Source organism: Gadus macrocephalus, chromosome 7 (genome assembly GCF_031168955.1).
Source record: "Gadus macrocephalus chromosome 7, ASM3116895v1".
Lineage (NCBI taxonomy): Eukaryota > Metazoa > Chordata > Actinopteri > Gadiformes > Gadidae > Gadus > Gadus macrocephalus.
This window is the reverse complement of record NC_082388.1, coordinates 23,275,521-23,291,769: the sequence shown is the minus strand read 5'-3', so window position 1 is coordinate 23,291,769 and position 16,249 is coordinate 23,275,521. Positions and strand designations below refer to the sequence as shown.

The 16,249-nt window shown below is 47.5% G+C and overlaps 1 protein-coding gene across 1 annotated transcript; it reads left to right on the top strand.

Annotated features, from left to right (window-relative positions):
• Positions 1-110: 110 nt before the first annotated feature.
• On the top strand, positions 111-15,028 carry dhrs11a (dehydrogenase/reductase 11a). The gene is made up of 7 exons (XM_060056088.1): positions 111-519; positions 10,513-10,722; positions 13,063-13,157; positions 13,681-13,810; positions 14,429-14,521; positions 14,651-14,716; positions 14,933-15,028. The coding sequence occupies exons 1-7, from the start codon at positions 388-390 to the stop codon at positions 14,972-14,974; spliced, it is 768 nt and encodes a 255-aa protein (XP_059912071.1). The 5' UTR covers positions 111-387; the 3' UTR covers positions 14,975-15,028.
• The last annotated feature ends 1,221 nt before the right edge of the window (positions 15,029-16,249 follow it).

Genomic DNA, 16,249 nt, shown 5'->3' with positions numbered 1-16,249 from the left:
GGCCGTCCTTCATAACGTATCGTTGTCATGGTTGACGTTCATCCGTTAGGTGGCGATACATAACAGATGCACCAGTCACCTGGAGCCCGGTTGAAAAGTAAAGTGGGCGGTGTTTTTTATCTAAACACTTTGCAACCCAATGGTTGCCATTTAATATTTCATCCTAGGCGCATGGATTGCGGCTTCCGTACTGTGATTTTTTTTCCGCCCGCCTTGGATGCTGCAAGGATCAGGGAGTGAAACTGAGAAGACTACCAACATCCTGCCCACAGTCTTTCATACTATTTAACCTCAATTGTGAAAATTCGGGTAAAGCATATATAGCGAAGGAGCGTTTGTTGCGACCTTTTACACCATAGGAAAAGTGAAGCAAAAAGAGCCATAGAGATGGACCGCTGGAAAGGCAGAGTGGCTCTGGTGACGGGAGCCTCGGTGGGGATCGGAGCGGCTGTTGCGCGGGCGCTGGTCCAGCACGGCATGCGGGTGGTCGGCTGCGCCAGGAGTGTTGACAAGATAGAGGTGAGCGCCCCGAACATCCAGCCCCGGTGCCCCGGACTCTATGGGCTGACCACAGCCTAGCTCGGTCAGGGTTAGCAGCACTGCTAATGTCCGCCGTGCTACAAACACAAAGTCGTGCTTTGTTGTTATGCATAGAAGTACACCTATGACGTATAGAGGTGCGATTGCAACTTTTATGGTTACATTTGAAGTACCACGTACGGCTGGTGGGGAAGGCCTGTGTTCAGCGAAATGTATGGGAAGGCGGTTCAACAGGGGGGTCCTCGTCATCGAATATGAACTCAGCGATATGTCGGCCGTGTGTGTATGGAATGAACTGCTTGATGGGCACCGGCCTTATTAGCCCGATCACCCCATAATCCGAGTCCAGAAGAGGATACTTTCTCTTTTGCATACAAAGATGAACATTTCTTTCGCATCTTCTTTCTCATAGATACACTGTTAGTTTCTGTAGCAGTCTGCTATCAAGTTCGTGAAGAAATTAAATCGGAATATTGGTAATCAAATCGAAATACATAAAGAAAACAAACTATTAAGATTGAAGAAATACTCAGGTTGTCATAGTTGGTACAACACATTGCTTACATGGGGCAGCCTTTGTTGGGCGTGTTGATTATTCAAGCTTGGGATATTGGCAAGCTAAAATGATGACATGATGGGACACCGCTGTGAGACAGTAAACAAAACCAACAGCCTGGTATTCATGCTGGCGTTTTTAACAGCCACCATTTTCCTTAGTAGCATTTATCTGTGCCCTGCGGTTTATAAATAGTTGTTGTTTTATGAGGCGATAAAGTTGTCCACTAAAAGTAATGTGTAAGGAGGACATATGTGTTGCATGATTTTAATAGTCTTGATCTTTCCTATTAAATAGTTCCGCCACCGGTCTGAATTGTTTAATCAGGATGTGAGAAGTATGTAGTGGTGACGTTAATAAAGAAGGTGTAACAATGTATTCACTTCACCCCTCGAAGATTATATAACATCCAGTGAGAGTGTGTAGGACAGTCTACCTTGCCCCTGCTTTTATAGTGGGCACTTCTGTCAAGTTGTAAAGTTTGACCACATTTACTGCCAGCAGTGCTGTCCACACCTGCTATATTTAGGGAGCTACGTGCATCGTCAATTTCCCATGCGTTCTACCCCTCAAATTGTGTAACTATGCTGTTCGAGTAAAAGTTTGAGTAGACACATTGCTCTACGAAAGTTTTGCAGTCACTGATTAACTTTTTCATAGATATTTAATGATGTATCCTGTTTCCTATTAAAACATGGATTATAGATCACTGGCATTCTTAAAGTTGTTGTGGTGCTTACATTCTTATTAACTTCTCTTCTTTTTTGAGTCAAAATACTGTTGCGCCATAGCCTCCTTCATTCATACTCAAGTCACATGACTTCTGTCAACCATTAACCTGTGACAGCCCTGTCCTTGACTACAAGACATACAATGGTTTATTGCTTTATAGCACCCATATAATTACAATTTCAGTTTGAAAGTCGAAAAAACCATTCAAAATCTTTTATAGCCACACCTCTATTAAAGGCAATCAATGGGATTGATTCAACTGATAAAATAATAATTAAGCTGCGTGGAGCAAACAGATGATTGCACTTCTATGTCTTGGAGCCATAAGAAGTACAGCCTACCATCTGGGCCTGGGCCCGAGGACAGAGGGAGGATTGTACCCTCCTCTGCCCGCTACGAACACTGTGGTCGCTTCACTTGTGTTGGATGACTTGTAATGGCTGCCACAGGCCGTCACGTAGGATTCATCATTGCCTTCGATTGTTTTGGCAGATGGTGCAATACAAGATCACTTCAGGTCAGATTAGTTTGCATAGTCCTTCCTTATTAACGTTTACAGTCACAGGCCCACGTTAATTGAGACCCCCTAACCCTGATTGCCTCTAAAGGGCCAGAAGAAGCACCTCAAACCACCAGAGGGACCTTGAGAAGGAGCCCAGAAGATGAATGCCTCCTTCCATGGGACAGCTAGAAGTGCAGCACCCTAACAGGAAAAAGCAATGTTATTTGTTCATTTGTTACGTAACCAATGTAACACGTACAGTGTTGCACACTGTACAACGTTTCCCCCGGAAAATACTTCCCAACAAAAAACAAGTCGATCTCCTAACTTGGCTCCGACCCGCGTTAGCCAAACCACGTCCGACGTCACGTGTTGTGCCACCGTCTGTTTTTCAGGACGTTTTTTCCTCCGCCCGGCAGACAAAAGACAGAGCGAGAGCGAGCGAGCTGAGCGGTGATCTCACTGTTGTCCATGAGAATGTGGAGTAGGCAGCGGGGGGAAACAATGAGCCGGCGTGTCACCATGGACCCAGGGCTGGAATGGAGAGAGAAAAAAAAAAAAAAAATAGCCGCTTCCAGAGCCAGTAGGAGAGTCAGTCCCTGAGCCACACAGTGGCTATGTCACTCGAAAGGCCTGTGAATGGATGCACAATTTATCACTTGTGCTCCAAAAGGACTCGGTGTACAATATGGCCGTATAACTGAATGATAGCGCCGGGGTTTAGAGTAGCTGTGTGGCTGGATTTCCTCCCTTAAGATGTTGCGTTAAAGGGTTAGGAGTTTTTAGGGGCTTATAATGTGGTTTACTAGCTCATAACAGCTTTCCTCCATGTTCTGAGTCCAGTTATGTAGTCCTACTGTGCATCGTGCCCATTCGTTCCTCAATTTGGACTACAAACGAGAAAAATCTGTAAAACATTGGTTGGTTCTTTGCTGAGGTGATGTGGTCCTTGTCACCATTAAATTCAAAGTAACTCATCCCTTTTGCTGCTGTGACAGTTGATAGGCCTCAGGCGTTAAATACGAACGATCAAAATTAAAATAATGTTCCACGTACGCATCATTCTTCTGAAGCATCATTTCTGAATGAATATCCCTAATATATTACAAGCCTTACTGTTCTTTTTATTATAGTCATCTCTGGCTGAGCTAACCGCGACTAGTTTATGTGGATGAGGTTACGGTGTTGTGTGAGCCATGCAGACCCCTTAACTAAGCCATCCTTTCAACTAGCAGCTGACACGCACTTATATCAGTTAACTGACCATTACCAAAATACCTCGTCCTGGATCATCTCATCTCATTGTATGATTATAGGAGTTATGGTGGTAGCCATGTGATAGGAAATTTGGAACAGATTTAAAATGGGATATTTTTTAAATCTTGGGTCGGTTGGGTGTCCCACAGTTAAGAGTTTGATTGGATAAGACAGAACGTGTGTGTGTGTGTGTGTGTGTGTGTGTGTGTGTGTGTGTGTGTGTGTGTGTGTGTGTGTGTGTGTGTGTGTGTGTGTGTGTGTGTGTGTGTGTGTGTGTGTGTGTGTGTGTGTGTGTGTGTGTGTGTATACGCATGCGAGAGAGAGAGAGAGAGAGAGAATGGTGGGGGTACACTTTCCTTCCTGATCCTCAGACAAACAGTTTGTGGAAGGGGGTCTCCAAGTCATTTTAAATTCTCAGGCTCTACATTGAGGGAAAAAATACTCTGCAGTGAGTGTGTGTACGTGCATGCATGTGTAATGGTATGCTGGTGGGCACAGCGTTTGAAATTAGAAAGGGAACTATACATAAGTGCTACCAAGGCTGTGTGCCAGCAGGGAGCTGTAATCAAATGGTGGGCAGAAAGGGAATGAGTGAGAGGAAAGAGAAGGTTCAACCAAGGCTCCATCACAACCAGACAGACCAGGTTCACCAGGTTCATTATCCTCCCAGAATAATTGAATAAGGGGTCTGGGGGGTGATGAGGAGAATGTGAATTAGATTGCACTCTTAACAGAGGCCAAATTGGATTTGTGGCTTGGCGCACATTTGACACTGGAAACAATTCACTCTCGTCAACCGCAGCTTGAATGGACCCGATTTGGCGGATTCAAACCCACGCTTGGCTTGCCTCTTGAATATTTGATTCTGGATGAAAATGGTCACTTTTTTTTCCTGATCAAAAATAAAGAGATGAATGAAGTTGTGTTGTATGGTGGCTGCTGGGCATCACACTGGCTTCAGGTACTAAAGGAAGGCTTCTGGTCCAGTGTAGGAGACTGCACTGGGGCCTGGTAAGAATGCTCTGCCAGCGGTATTCACATTACAGCAACAAACACACACTTGATGCCTTGTTCTCATGAAAGCCCTGTGAACGGAAGTCTCAAGATCCCATTTCATATCTGATGCATCGGTCGTTTTTATGCAGATGAAGACGTCAAACCTGAACTGAACTCTATGAAGAAGAAAAATATGATGATCATCGTTAATAACATCTTCATTTCCCACAGCCTAACCAGTACCAAAGCGCCTCTGGAAATAATAACGAAAATATTAATTCATTCATTCATTTAATTTATATTTTGGCGGTGAATCGTTGGTCGATGGCGAGTGCCAAAAAACCGTTCCTCCCCGGCGACTCCCCACGCCGTCGGGGTCTCGTCCCTCGCCTATCCCCCTTCAGTGGCTGTCTGGCTGCGCGAGATTAGCAGCACACCGTGTAGTATCTGTCTGCCCTGATTAGCCATGCCGACAGGCAGACTCTATTCCATTGCTTTGGTTGACCTTTTTTGCTTCTTCTTTTTTAGGCTAAAGTGACTCATTGCCGTAAAGATGACCTTTGTTTGGTGTCAACATTCAGCCACACTCTTCTCTGACCTCCTGACTCGTTACGACAGGCTCTGTCGCAATTTTGAACTACGCCCTCGTTCCTACTTCACTTTGGGATGACATTAGGCTTTATTTCGACTTTCAAATACTGTTTCATCTGCTTTAATCCAAAGCCGATACCTGAGAATTCAGAGAGCCTCCGGGAGGGAGGTGGTAGTGGCGAAAAAAATGACTACATGTAGATGTAACTCACTGGGAGTTGACCGGAGAGTTGACCACCTTAGCCACGAAGCCACCCTGCCCTCCAAAACCTATCATGCAGCGAACTGGCCAGGTGTATCCCTCTACTACTGGTCCAGCTGGGACAGGTGAGTCCGGGTGTGGTCAGCGGCGCTAAGTCCACAATCACTTGTCTAAAAGGAAAACAAAACAACTCCTTTAGTCGTGCCATTGTGTGTTAATGAATCGGGAAAGCCAATCGCTCATGATGAATCGTTCCCGCGTGTGCAAAGTTCGGATGTTTGACCGTAACTGCTTCTCAGGAACCATAGATACCGGCGAGTGACCCCACCTTTGCCACAGTGCCCTCCCTCCGCCCACCTCTCTATCTTCTCCCCGACAAGCCGTCTTCAGAGAGGACACGCTGATTAATTCAGAACCGGGCTGAGTCCCCGAAGAAAGCGGCGGCTGATAACAAGGCAGTTTATCTCCAGGCCCCCCCCCCCCCCCCCCCCCGCTGATTGCGCTGTGCCCTCTGGGATGGAGCCGCCATAAAGGAGGAGCTCTGTCAACCTTTGGACCTTCAGAGCACCACTGTCTCATCGTGGTGTGAGAAGGGGGTTATCTCCGGCGGTGTCGCAAGGCTTTTATGTCCCTGCCATCTTTGACCTCCCACCTCCCACCCCTGTGTGGACCTGAGTCCACCGCAAAAAAAGGAAACGCAAAAAAAGGCTCAGCATGGGGTGTGTCACATGATTGCTTTATCGGGAAAACAATATGCTTAGTGAGTAGACAAAGGCCGATGCAGATAATAAATACCTGGAGCCGGAAGCCAGTTGTAAATGAGAAGGCTTCAGGAACAAACAATTGTAAAGGGATTACATCTCGCTAGCTCTTTATATCCCAGAAGTTGATGTAGAGTTTCTCTCAGGGGCAGGATGGAAGTAATCTTAGACTGGACCAAACGCAAGTACATTATGTCCTGAATGATCATTTCGATGAAAAACCGACAACGTAGCAGCAGAATGTGAATCGAATTTCACCGTATCTTTTCAATCAAGTGATCCGATCATGTGTTTGTTGCAATTTCATCCACATTCACCTCTCTCTCTTGCCTCTTATATTGGTATCCCCCTAGTTCGTGTCTATTCTCTCTCTCTCTCTCTCTCTCTCTCTCTCTCTCTCTCTCTCTGTCTCTGTCTCTGTCTCTGTCTCTGTCTCTCTCTCTGTCTCTCTCTCTCTCTCTCTCTCTGTCTCTCTCTCTCTCTCTCTCTCTCTCTCTCTCTCTCTGTCTCTGTCTGTCTCTCTCTCTCTCTCTCTCTCTGTCTCTCTCTCTCTCTCTCTCTCTGTCTCTCTGTCTCTCTGTCTCTCTCTCTCTCTCTCTCTGAGTCTCTCTCTCTCTCTCTCTCTCTCTCTCTCTCTCTCTCTCTCTCTCTCTCTCTCTCTCTCTCTCTCTGAGTCTCTCTCTGAGTCTCTCTCTCTCACTCGCACCACACGCTGTTTTCTTCGGTACCTCACTGGACCAACAGACGGGCTAATGAGGAGGAGAATGTGTGGTGACAGGGCCGGGTGGTGTTGTGTGCTCAAGGTACTCAGGAGAACGCGCTGTCGGGATATCAAAAGGATGGCGAGGGGGAGGGCCGGCGGGCGGGCGGGCGGGGGGGGGAGGTTGTTATCATCGCAAGTCTTCTCAGGAAGAGCCGGACCTCATGCCGTAAAGCCTTTTGGGTGAGGAGATTAACCGTCCATGGGCGTCGACACGCGATAAGAGGGAGAGAGAGGAGGGCTGCCCCACCCCGACCTCCGGGACCGCCCCCTCCCTGCTGCTCTGAGACCAAGGGGGGGGTGTGTGTGTGTGTGTGTGTGTGTGTGTGTGTGTGTGTGTGGTGTGTGTGTGTGTGTGTGTGTGTGTGTGTGTGTGTGTGTGTGTGTGTGTGTGCGTCGTGAATGATTGATAACAGGGCAGGGGCGGGTTGCCTTGGGGGGGGGGGGGGGGGGTAGCTAACCTTGCATAACAGACACCTGCAAGGGTCACCAGGCAATGTGTCACCACTTGGCTGTATGACCGCCGCCGGGAGGGACCCGAGGGTGGGTGTGGGTGTGTGTGGTTGTGTGTGTCTGTTACCCTGTGTTTTTGTCCAAAGGTTTGTGTTTCTGTTCATTGTGTGTTTAGAATGACTCTGTGTTTGTGTGTGTGTGTGTGTGGGTTACTGTTTGTTCGTCCAAATGTGTGTGTTTTTCTGGTCATTAAATGTTTAGAATTACTGTGTGTGTGTGTGTGTGTGTTATATACGATGATAAAGCCGTTTAGACTCACTCCCACGTGACAGCTGGCTGAAGAGAGGCTGTACATTGTGGATGCTGCCACAGTGTCAGCACTATGCACCCCCCCTGCCCCCTCGCAGATCAATGGCTCATTTTAAAGGCCATGTGAATGATGCGCTCTGAGCTGGGTCAATAACGTGTGTGTGTGTGTGTGTGTGTGTGTGTGTGTGTGTGTGTGTGTGTGTGTGTGTGTGTGTGTGTGTGTGTGTGTGTGTGTGTGTGTGTGTGTGTGTGTGTGTGTGTGTGTGTGTGTGTGTGTGTGTGTGTGTGTGGGGGCAGAGCACTGCTTGTGCATTGCAAGGCATAGCAGTCAACACGTTGGCCAGTCGCAGTACGTAATGACACTGATCCAGGTCTGCACGTCAATACACCACCACAGGACACACACACACACACACACACACATGCGCTTGCATGCCCGTATGCATACATAGTATCCATGAACCACACCTCGCAGAGGAATCCCTAGAAGTAGACTTCTCCAGCCAATTCTCAGGTTCTAACATACCTCACCTGTTGCCACTGTGAACCGGTCTTCAAGGGCAGAGGGTGTCCTGCTATTGGTCAAACACTGCTCAGGGCTCAAGGAAATGCACGCACGCAGTGAGCGCCCACACGGGAAGGAATCTGAGAAATGCAAGAGTTCAACTTGCGCACGAACACACGCGCACACACAAACGCACATGGACAAACAGCGCACACACGCAAACACACACAAAAGATAGGACATACCTTAGAAACAGTAAAGGTTGCCCGCAGAAAATGTGGGGGTTAAGGTGGTGGGGTTTTCCGGCAGACCGCGGGGGGGGGTTCTTAACAACAATGTCAAAATAACTGAAACAAGAACATTCAAACAATTTGTGAAATTTTCTGACAACATTGTTAACGTGTTTTGCTTAAGCGGACGCCTAAGCTATAAAGTGCTGTCAGAAACCCTGCAGTATATGATCCTATCACTTATAGATATAAAACACGTCTATTTTGACCTCCATGCAGCACTCAGTTGGTTGTGTGATCTTGGTTTGCTTTCAATCTACATTCCAATCTCTCACTCTTTATCTGTGTGTCTCTCCCTGTTTCTATCTCTGTCGCTCTCTCTTTGTGTCTCTCTCGCTCTGTGAGTCTCTGTCTCTGTGAGTCTGTGTCTCTCTCTCTCTCTCTCTCTCTCTCTCTCTCTCTCTCTCTCTCTCTCTCTCTCTCTCTCTCCTCTCTCTCTCTCTCTCTCTCTCTCTCTCTCTCTCCTCTCTCTCTCTCTCTCTCTCTTCCCCCCCCCCCCCCCCCTCCCCTTAAAGGACCTATCGCCTCCCCCTCTCTGAGCTGCTGAGCTCCTTGCTTCCTAAGCCGTCACTCTCTCGCTGCAGTGAGTGAGGAAGGTGTGTGTCAGAGCTCGCCTCCTGCAGAAATGTGATCCAGGCGTAACGGTGCGAGTGTGTTGCCGCTTTAGCCCATGTAATGCCCTAACGTGGGGATAATCCCGGCGTAAAAGGGGAGGAGGAACAGGGGAAAGGTTTAGCAACTGCTCCCATAACTCCCAGTAGCGAGGGGGGGGGGGGTGAGTGTCCGGGATCCAAGAAGAAAAGTCAGAGATAATATCAATGTCTGAGGAATGTGTTGGCTTCACTTCTAGGTAATAGGATATCATTTTCAGGTAAAACGGGTTGTTTGCCTTAGAATAGGGCAGCAGAGGATTGGAATTTGATTAGCTCATGCCGAAACAGGCTGGGCAGCTGTGTGTTACTTGAAGAGAGGCGGAAATATGTTGTGATGTAATTGGTTAAAGTCGTACGCCTGCAGCCACGTAAACGTCATTGCATAACGTTCCGAGTTGGGTCTCTGTTGCTGTACTCGAAAGAAGCTACATTGATTCAAAACGGATGTTAGGTAACGACCTGAAGTCCCGGTTGGTTGAAAAACGGTCCAATCAGATTTCGTGGCGTGTTCGACACACGGGTTGGCTCGGTGTAACTCGTTAAGGTTAGGCTTCAGTCAGCACATCCCCAACTGAACGTTGGATCACTTGAGACTAGGGGTCATGTGATCTCTGCATCATCATCATCCCCATCATCTGGTTGCCAGCGGGCCACACTGGACCTGGCCCAGTCCCCCCCCCCCCCCCCCCCCTCCGAGACTGGCATCCAGAGACAGACAGCATGTGACTGGGGCAGCTGTGCCAGACGAAGGGGGGGGGCTTTCATCAGACTCCCTGGGGGGCAGAGGAGGACCAGCTGATTCTGGGGGTGGGGAGAGGGGGGGGGGGGGGGGGGTTTGGCCTGTGCTACTCGGCTGACACGCGATGGCAAACTAAAATCTGTTTTGAATCGGAGGAGGTAAACCTGTTGGGCCGAAGCTTGATTCTCCATCGCACGCTCATGGATTCGCGCCGCTGTCGGTGTGTGAGGTTTATTTCATCCATGCAAAGCAGATTTCGACAGCTTCATAACCATCTAAATAATATAATACTAGCCAGTGGCTGATTCAGGGAGTGTTTTACCCTGCTGTAGAGCACTCTGCTCGGCTTTGGTACGGCTTGTGTTAAAGAGGGCTAGACAACAAGGATGGATGGGGGGGGAAAAAAAGACACACACACACACACACACACACACACACACACACACACACACACACACACACACACACACACACACACACACACACACACACTTCCGCCGTCCAAGGCAGGGAGTTCAGAAACCCCAGTCAGACCTCCCCAGAACCCGCCCCCCCCCCCCCCCATCCATATGTCCGCCACCATCTGTCATCAGGTCATCATCAGGTAACCAATCAGGAGTCGACCCCATAGGCTCAGACCTCCCCTTCTCCCTCTGGTCTCTCTAGAAGCTGGCAGCCGAGTGCCAGAGCGCGGGCTACAGTGGCACCCTGATCCCCTACAAGTGCGACCTGTCCAACGAGGAGGACATCCTGTCCATGTTCTCGGCCATCAAGACGCTGCAGCAGGGCGTGGACGTGTGCATCAACAACGCCGGGCTGGCCCACAGCGAGCCGCTGCTCAGTGGCAAGACGGAGAGCTGGAGGAACATGATCGACGTGAGCTGGGGGGCACGCACGCACGCGAGCATGAGCACGCACGCACGCACCCGAGCATGAGCACGCGCGCACGCAAGCACTCACTCACTCACTCACTCACTCACTCACTCACTCACTCACTCACTCACTCACTCACTCACTCACTCACTCACTCACCCAAGACTCACTCACTCACTCACTCACTCACCCAAGACTCACTCACTCACTCACTCACTCACTCACTCACTCACTCACCCAAGACTCACTCACTCACTCACTCACTCACTCACTCACCCACCCACTCACCCAAGACTCAATCAATCACTCACTCACTCACTCACTCACTCACTCACTCACTCACTCACTCACTCACTCACTCACTCACTCACTCACTCACTCACTCACTCACCCAAGACTCACTCACTCACCCAAGACTCACTCACTCACCCAAGACTCACTCACTCACTCACCCAAGACTCACTCACTCACCCAAGACTCACTCACTCACCCAAGACTCACTCACTCACTCACTCACCCAAGACTCACTCACTCACTCACTCACTCACTCACTCACTCACTCACTCACTCACTCACTCAGGACACATTAGTAGAGAGAACACAACAACAACAGGAAGAGTAATTGCATTGGATTCAGAGAGGAGATCAGCGAGACATTTATCATCCTAAAAGGGCTTATTGATATTGCAGTGCAAAAAACCCCTAAAACATGAGGTTATAGCCGTACGTTGGCACGAAGGGAGTTTCCATCTCTGCCCGGTGGCTGAACCCGTGGCTAGTGCACTAACCATGTGGGGATTACGACTTGTATAGACCTGGGTTTGCTTCCCATGTTGGACTATGCTACATGTCCGTCCCTCTTGTATAGACCTGGGTTTGCTTCCCATGTTGGACTATGCTACATGTCCGTCCCTCTCCACTCAAGCCCCCTTTTCCTGTCTCTCTTCACTCACCTTTCCATAAAGGCACAAAAAAGCCAATACAAATAAATAACTGAACCACTACGGCTTTGGTGGCATCAGCTATATCCTTCAATTGGATGTATTTTCGAATTAAAAACATTATATGAACTAATTCAAACAAAAGTATTTTGACATTTGGTCCCGTTGCTACAGTTTTGGTGGTCCGATGCCAGTTTGTCTATATTTTTGCAATGCTCAAATCATAATTTCATGACAATGCATTCTATCAATGACATTAACGCAAATATAATCTTAGTCGAAACGTGTGTTGTACAGATGAAAGATTAAGAACATCAACCAACAACAACACATCTGATGACTCGTACCCGGGCGTCTGTTGTGTTTGGCTTGGCTTGGCAAGTCTTAGGTGTGTTGCCTTGCATTGTGCCGCTGTCATCAAAATCCACACACGTGACCCGGGCACACACACATATGGCATCGCCCCACTGAACACACATTAACACACACACACACACATGGTAACGGGGCCTACTGGTCTTTTGTACTTTGGTTATTATCTTTAATATTTTAATCTTTTTATTGGAGGAATTATTATCCTTGTTTAACCACTATTGTGGAGTAACATCATTCAAGTGTGTGTGTACGTACACCTTAAACTCCATTATCCTTTTACAGTTCATGGTATAAACCCTTTCCCGGTGCCACTTCCAGTAGCCCCACTCTCTCCTTGCCAAGAGGAAAGGGGCTCATCGCGTGATGAAAGCCTCCATTATTTCACTTTCTTTACACTTTGACTCACTCCCCACCTCAGCTCCCCCACCATCCTGTCAGGCATTTCTCCCACCGACCCCAACCGTTGTCATGACAGCCTGGTTGAGCGTGCACAGTGTATGGCGGTGTATTTATAGCCTGTTTAATCTGTGCACACTGACCTTGTTTTTTGTCACCTACCCCCCTACACACAACCGCCGCCACGTTAGCTCGAGGTGTCCCCCAAGGTCACCATGGACCTGGCCTAGAGGTCGTAGGCGGGCGGGACGCGGGAACGCTCCGGGTTCACACACTGTACAGCTCCCCCAAGTCCCCGTGAGCCATTGACATACAGGCGGCTGTCATCAGATAGCTAGCTAGCTAGCCTGTAAAAATGTTTATTCATGTATTTATCAATGAAGAATACATAAATGTGTCCATATCCATATGATGATGTTATAAGTTATAAGTTGTCTGTGTATTTATGTCTTGATGTGTATGTTTCTAAAGTGGTAAATCCTCCACTGACTATATACAGTACTTACTATACTGTATATACTGTATATGAGTTACACAGATCTGTGCAACTTGTTTACAGTATCCATTGTTTGAACAATGGATGTGAAGAGACCGTCTACGTCTTAACGGAGCACATTTTCTCTGCCTGCAGGTCAACGTCATGGCGTTGTCTATCTGTACCCGAGAGGCCTACAAATCCATGAAGGAGAGGAATGTGGACGATGGCCACATCATCAATATTAACAGGTGTGTTCTGCAACCCGTCCACCGCCCCACAGGAGATGTGACTCAGGCAATACCGCAAATATGTTCTAAGCGAGGCGGGGTCGTTGTGTTTTTGTAAGAGTTGCGTAAAAGCTCAAGGTGAAGCTTGTTACCGCATGGGGAGAATACCTGAAGGAGGGGCGTCATCGGGTAGAGCGCCTACCATATAGGCTAAGTCCCGAACGCCCCTCTGTCTCCCATACCTCCTCTCTATCTCACTCTGTAATTTTCCGTAAAAATGCAAAAATAAATCTTTAAAAAAAAGGAAGGAAGGAAGGAAATGGAGCGCAAAACAAGGAACACACACTCTGTGTAGGAGTTTATTGTCATAGACCAAAGTGAAGTTTGTTTACGTGTTGTTGTTTTTTAGCTTGGCTCTACTCGCGTGCCTTTCACCTTAAGAGGGAAAGCAACGCAAGCTAATGCTTGATGGTCTGAGTTTTTGGGACTATTTTCCCCCCAAAATACTCAATTTTTGACGTTTGTGTTTTTTTGTTTCTTGTAGCATGGGCGGCCACCGAATGGTCCCGAGCGCCGACGAGCACTTCTACTGCGCCACAAAGTACGCTGTGACGGCGCTCACTGAGGGGCTGAGGCAGGAGCTCCGCGAAGCCAAGACCCACATCAGGGCCACGGTAAACACACCAAACCCCCCTAGCGCTAGGTCCAACTAGCCCGTGGCTAGGGTCTCAACTAGCCCAACGCTTGGGTTTAGCTAACCCATAGCTAGGGCCTTAACTAGCCTAGTGCCTAGGCCTGAACTAGCCCAGAGCTAGGGTCTGAACTAGCCCAACACCAGGGTTTAGCTAGCCCAGTGCTAGCTAACTCTATAATGGGGCCGCAGCTGACCCAGGGCTAGGATTTAAACTATCCCATTGCAAGTCTCAACTAGCCCAGTGCTAAAGATTCAACTAGCGCACTGCTAGGGCTTTAACTACTATCTAGATGCCTCTGCACAGAGACAAACACCCATGTTGAACGGTCAGTGTAATGGACTGAAACTCAATCCAGAGGCTGGATGTTAGAAACGGAACGTCCAGACAAATCAATAAGTGGGTACATTTAGAAACCTGATTCCGTATCCAAAGGGAGGGATTGGGAGGGCATGAAAGTGAATTCTTCCACAACTGAATTATGTTGCCTCGCAGGTGAGGACGCTAGGCATTAAATTGGTGTGTGCGTGCATGTACATGTGTACATCCTCAGGTGTTTGGCCATAAAGACCTTGATTTTGTTCCCTCGCTCTTCCCTAGTCGATATCCCCTGGGATCGTGGAGACAGAGTTTGCGTTCCGACACCACGACAGTGATCCCCAGAAGGCCGCCGCGGTGTATGAGAGCATAAAGGTAGGGCAAGCACTCTCTGGACAGGAAGTTGTCATCCGAGGCAAATTTGGCAGACATAAAAAAAAAAAAAAAAAAACATTCATTTGATATTCATACGTTATATGATATTCATTCATTTTCCCTTTTTAGTGTTTGAAGGCCGAGGATATAGCCAGCGCAGTCACTTATGTCCTCAGTGCCCCTCCTCATGTGCAGGTAAAACTCCTCTCTCATGATCGCTCTTTTTTAATTGCTCTCAATCTCGCTCTCTCTTGATATCTCCTGTTGATTGTGTCAACGGTCGCCCTTATCCATAACATTGAGTCCAGTAAATTACTGGAAAGTGCTGATGAGATGGGATCATGTTGCTCATGCATATTGTAGAGCCATGACGGCCACGGTTTACGTTGTTATGTGTTTTGCTTTGTCTAGATCGGAGATGTACAGATGAGGCCCGTGGAACAGGTTTCATAGCGACGAAGCAAAAAAAAAACGAGCTATCAGGGAAGACGAGGGCTGACGGCAGCCGTGTCGACTCCATAGCGACCCCTGGTGGCGAAAATACAAACAGCTTACAAACAGCTTGGTGCGGAGAGACCCACAACGAGAGGGTTGAGGGGGGTAATCGATGAGAAAAGCTGCATGATTATTACATCTTTAAGGGTGCGGATGTTCTCAGCCACTCCCTAAATACTACTGAATAGGGTAACCTGGTCTTTTGGAATGTTTTCTTGCCTTGTGAAGAACTAAAGTCAACCGCAAAAGAAAAGCTCCCCAACTATACCGTGCTGCAGCATACATAACACTGTGCAGAGGACAGCAGGTCACCTTACTTTGTAAGAAAGAGTACAGCAGTGTGTTCTTCTGAGAGTCTAGCATTGATGCACGCATCAGGCTTGTTATTGTTCTTTAGTATCCTTCGGTTTTTAAAAGTCATGCCACATATCTTTACAAATACGAAATGTTAAAGGAGAGTAATTGTTGTTTGTAAGGAAGGATAACAGAAAATATATGTTTTAATGTTTTATAAATATTTTAACATTTTGATTATACATAGACGAGTGTCCTGCTACACACAGTCACGCGCACACACACACATACACATACATACATACATACATACATACATACATACATACATACATACATACATACATACATACATACATACATACATACATACATACATACATACATACATACATACATAAAAAGAGATATATTCTAACCATAGTCGTATGAACCACTCTGACTGATGTTGAGCAGGCATCATTGTTCAGCTTGGCTGTGCGGCATACAGCTGACTCCTTCACCCTAGCTCCAGGATTAATAACTGCACCAATAGGACTGCCCAGGTCATTCAACTGTCTTTTACTTCATTTGATTTACTTTGTTTTGCACAGGGGGGGGGGGGGGGGTCAGTGGATTTTTTTTATATATTGTGTCCATATACACAGCAGTAAATTACCAATAAAGATATTAAAGTTGATCTGCCCTTATGTGACTTTATCGTCAACATTGTGTTCAGCGTTATAGAGTGCAGTCCTATTTGTTTTCGTTAACGTCAACGTTAACTGGAAAACCGAGCGCAACTATTTACTGTATGTTAAAGGCCGAGTGGTGACGTGCTTCATTGTCATGTGGTGTTCAGGTTGTGTTTGGAAAGCTGCAACATGTTTACATTCATATTCAGAGTCATATAGCTGACGCGTTTGTCCAACGGCACTTTGAGCGGAGGCAGTCAAATTG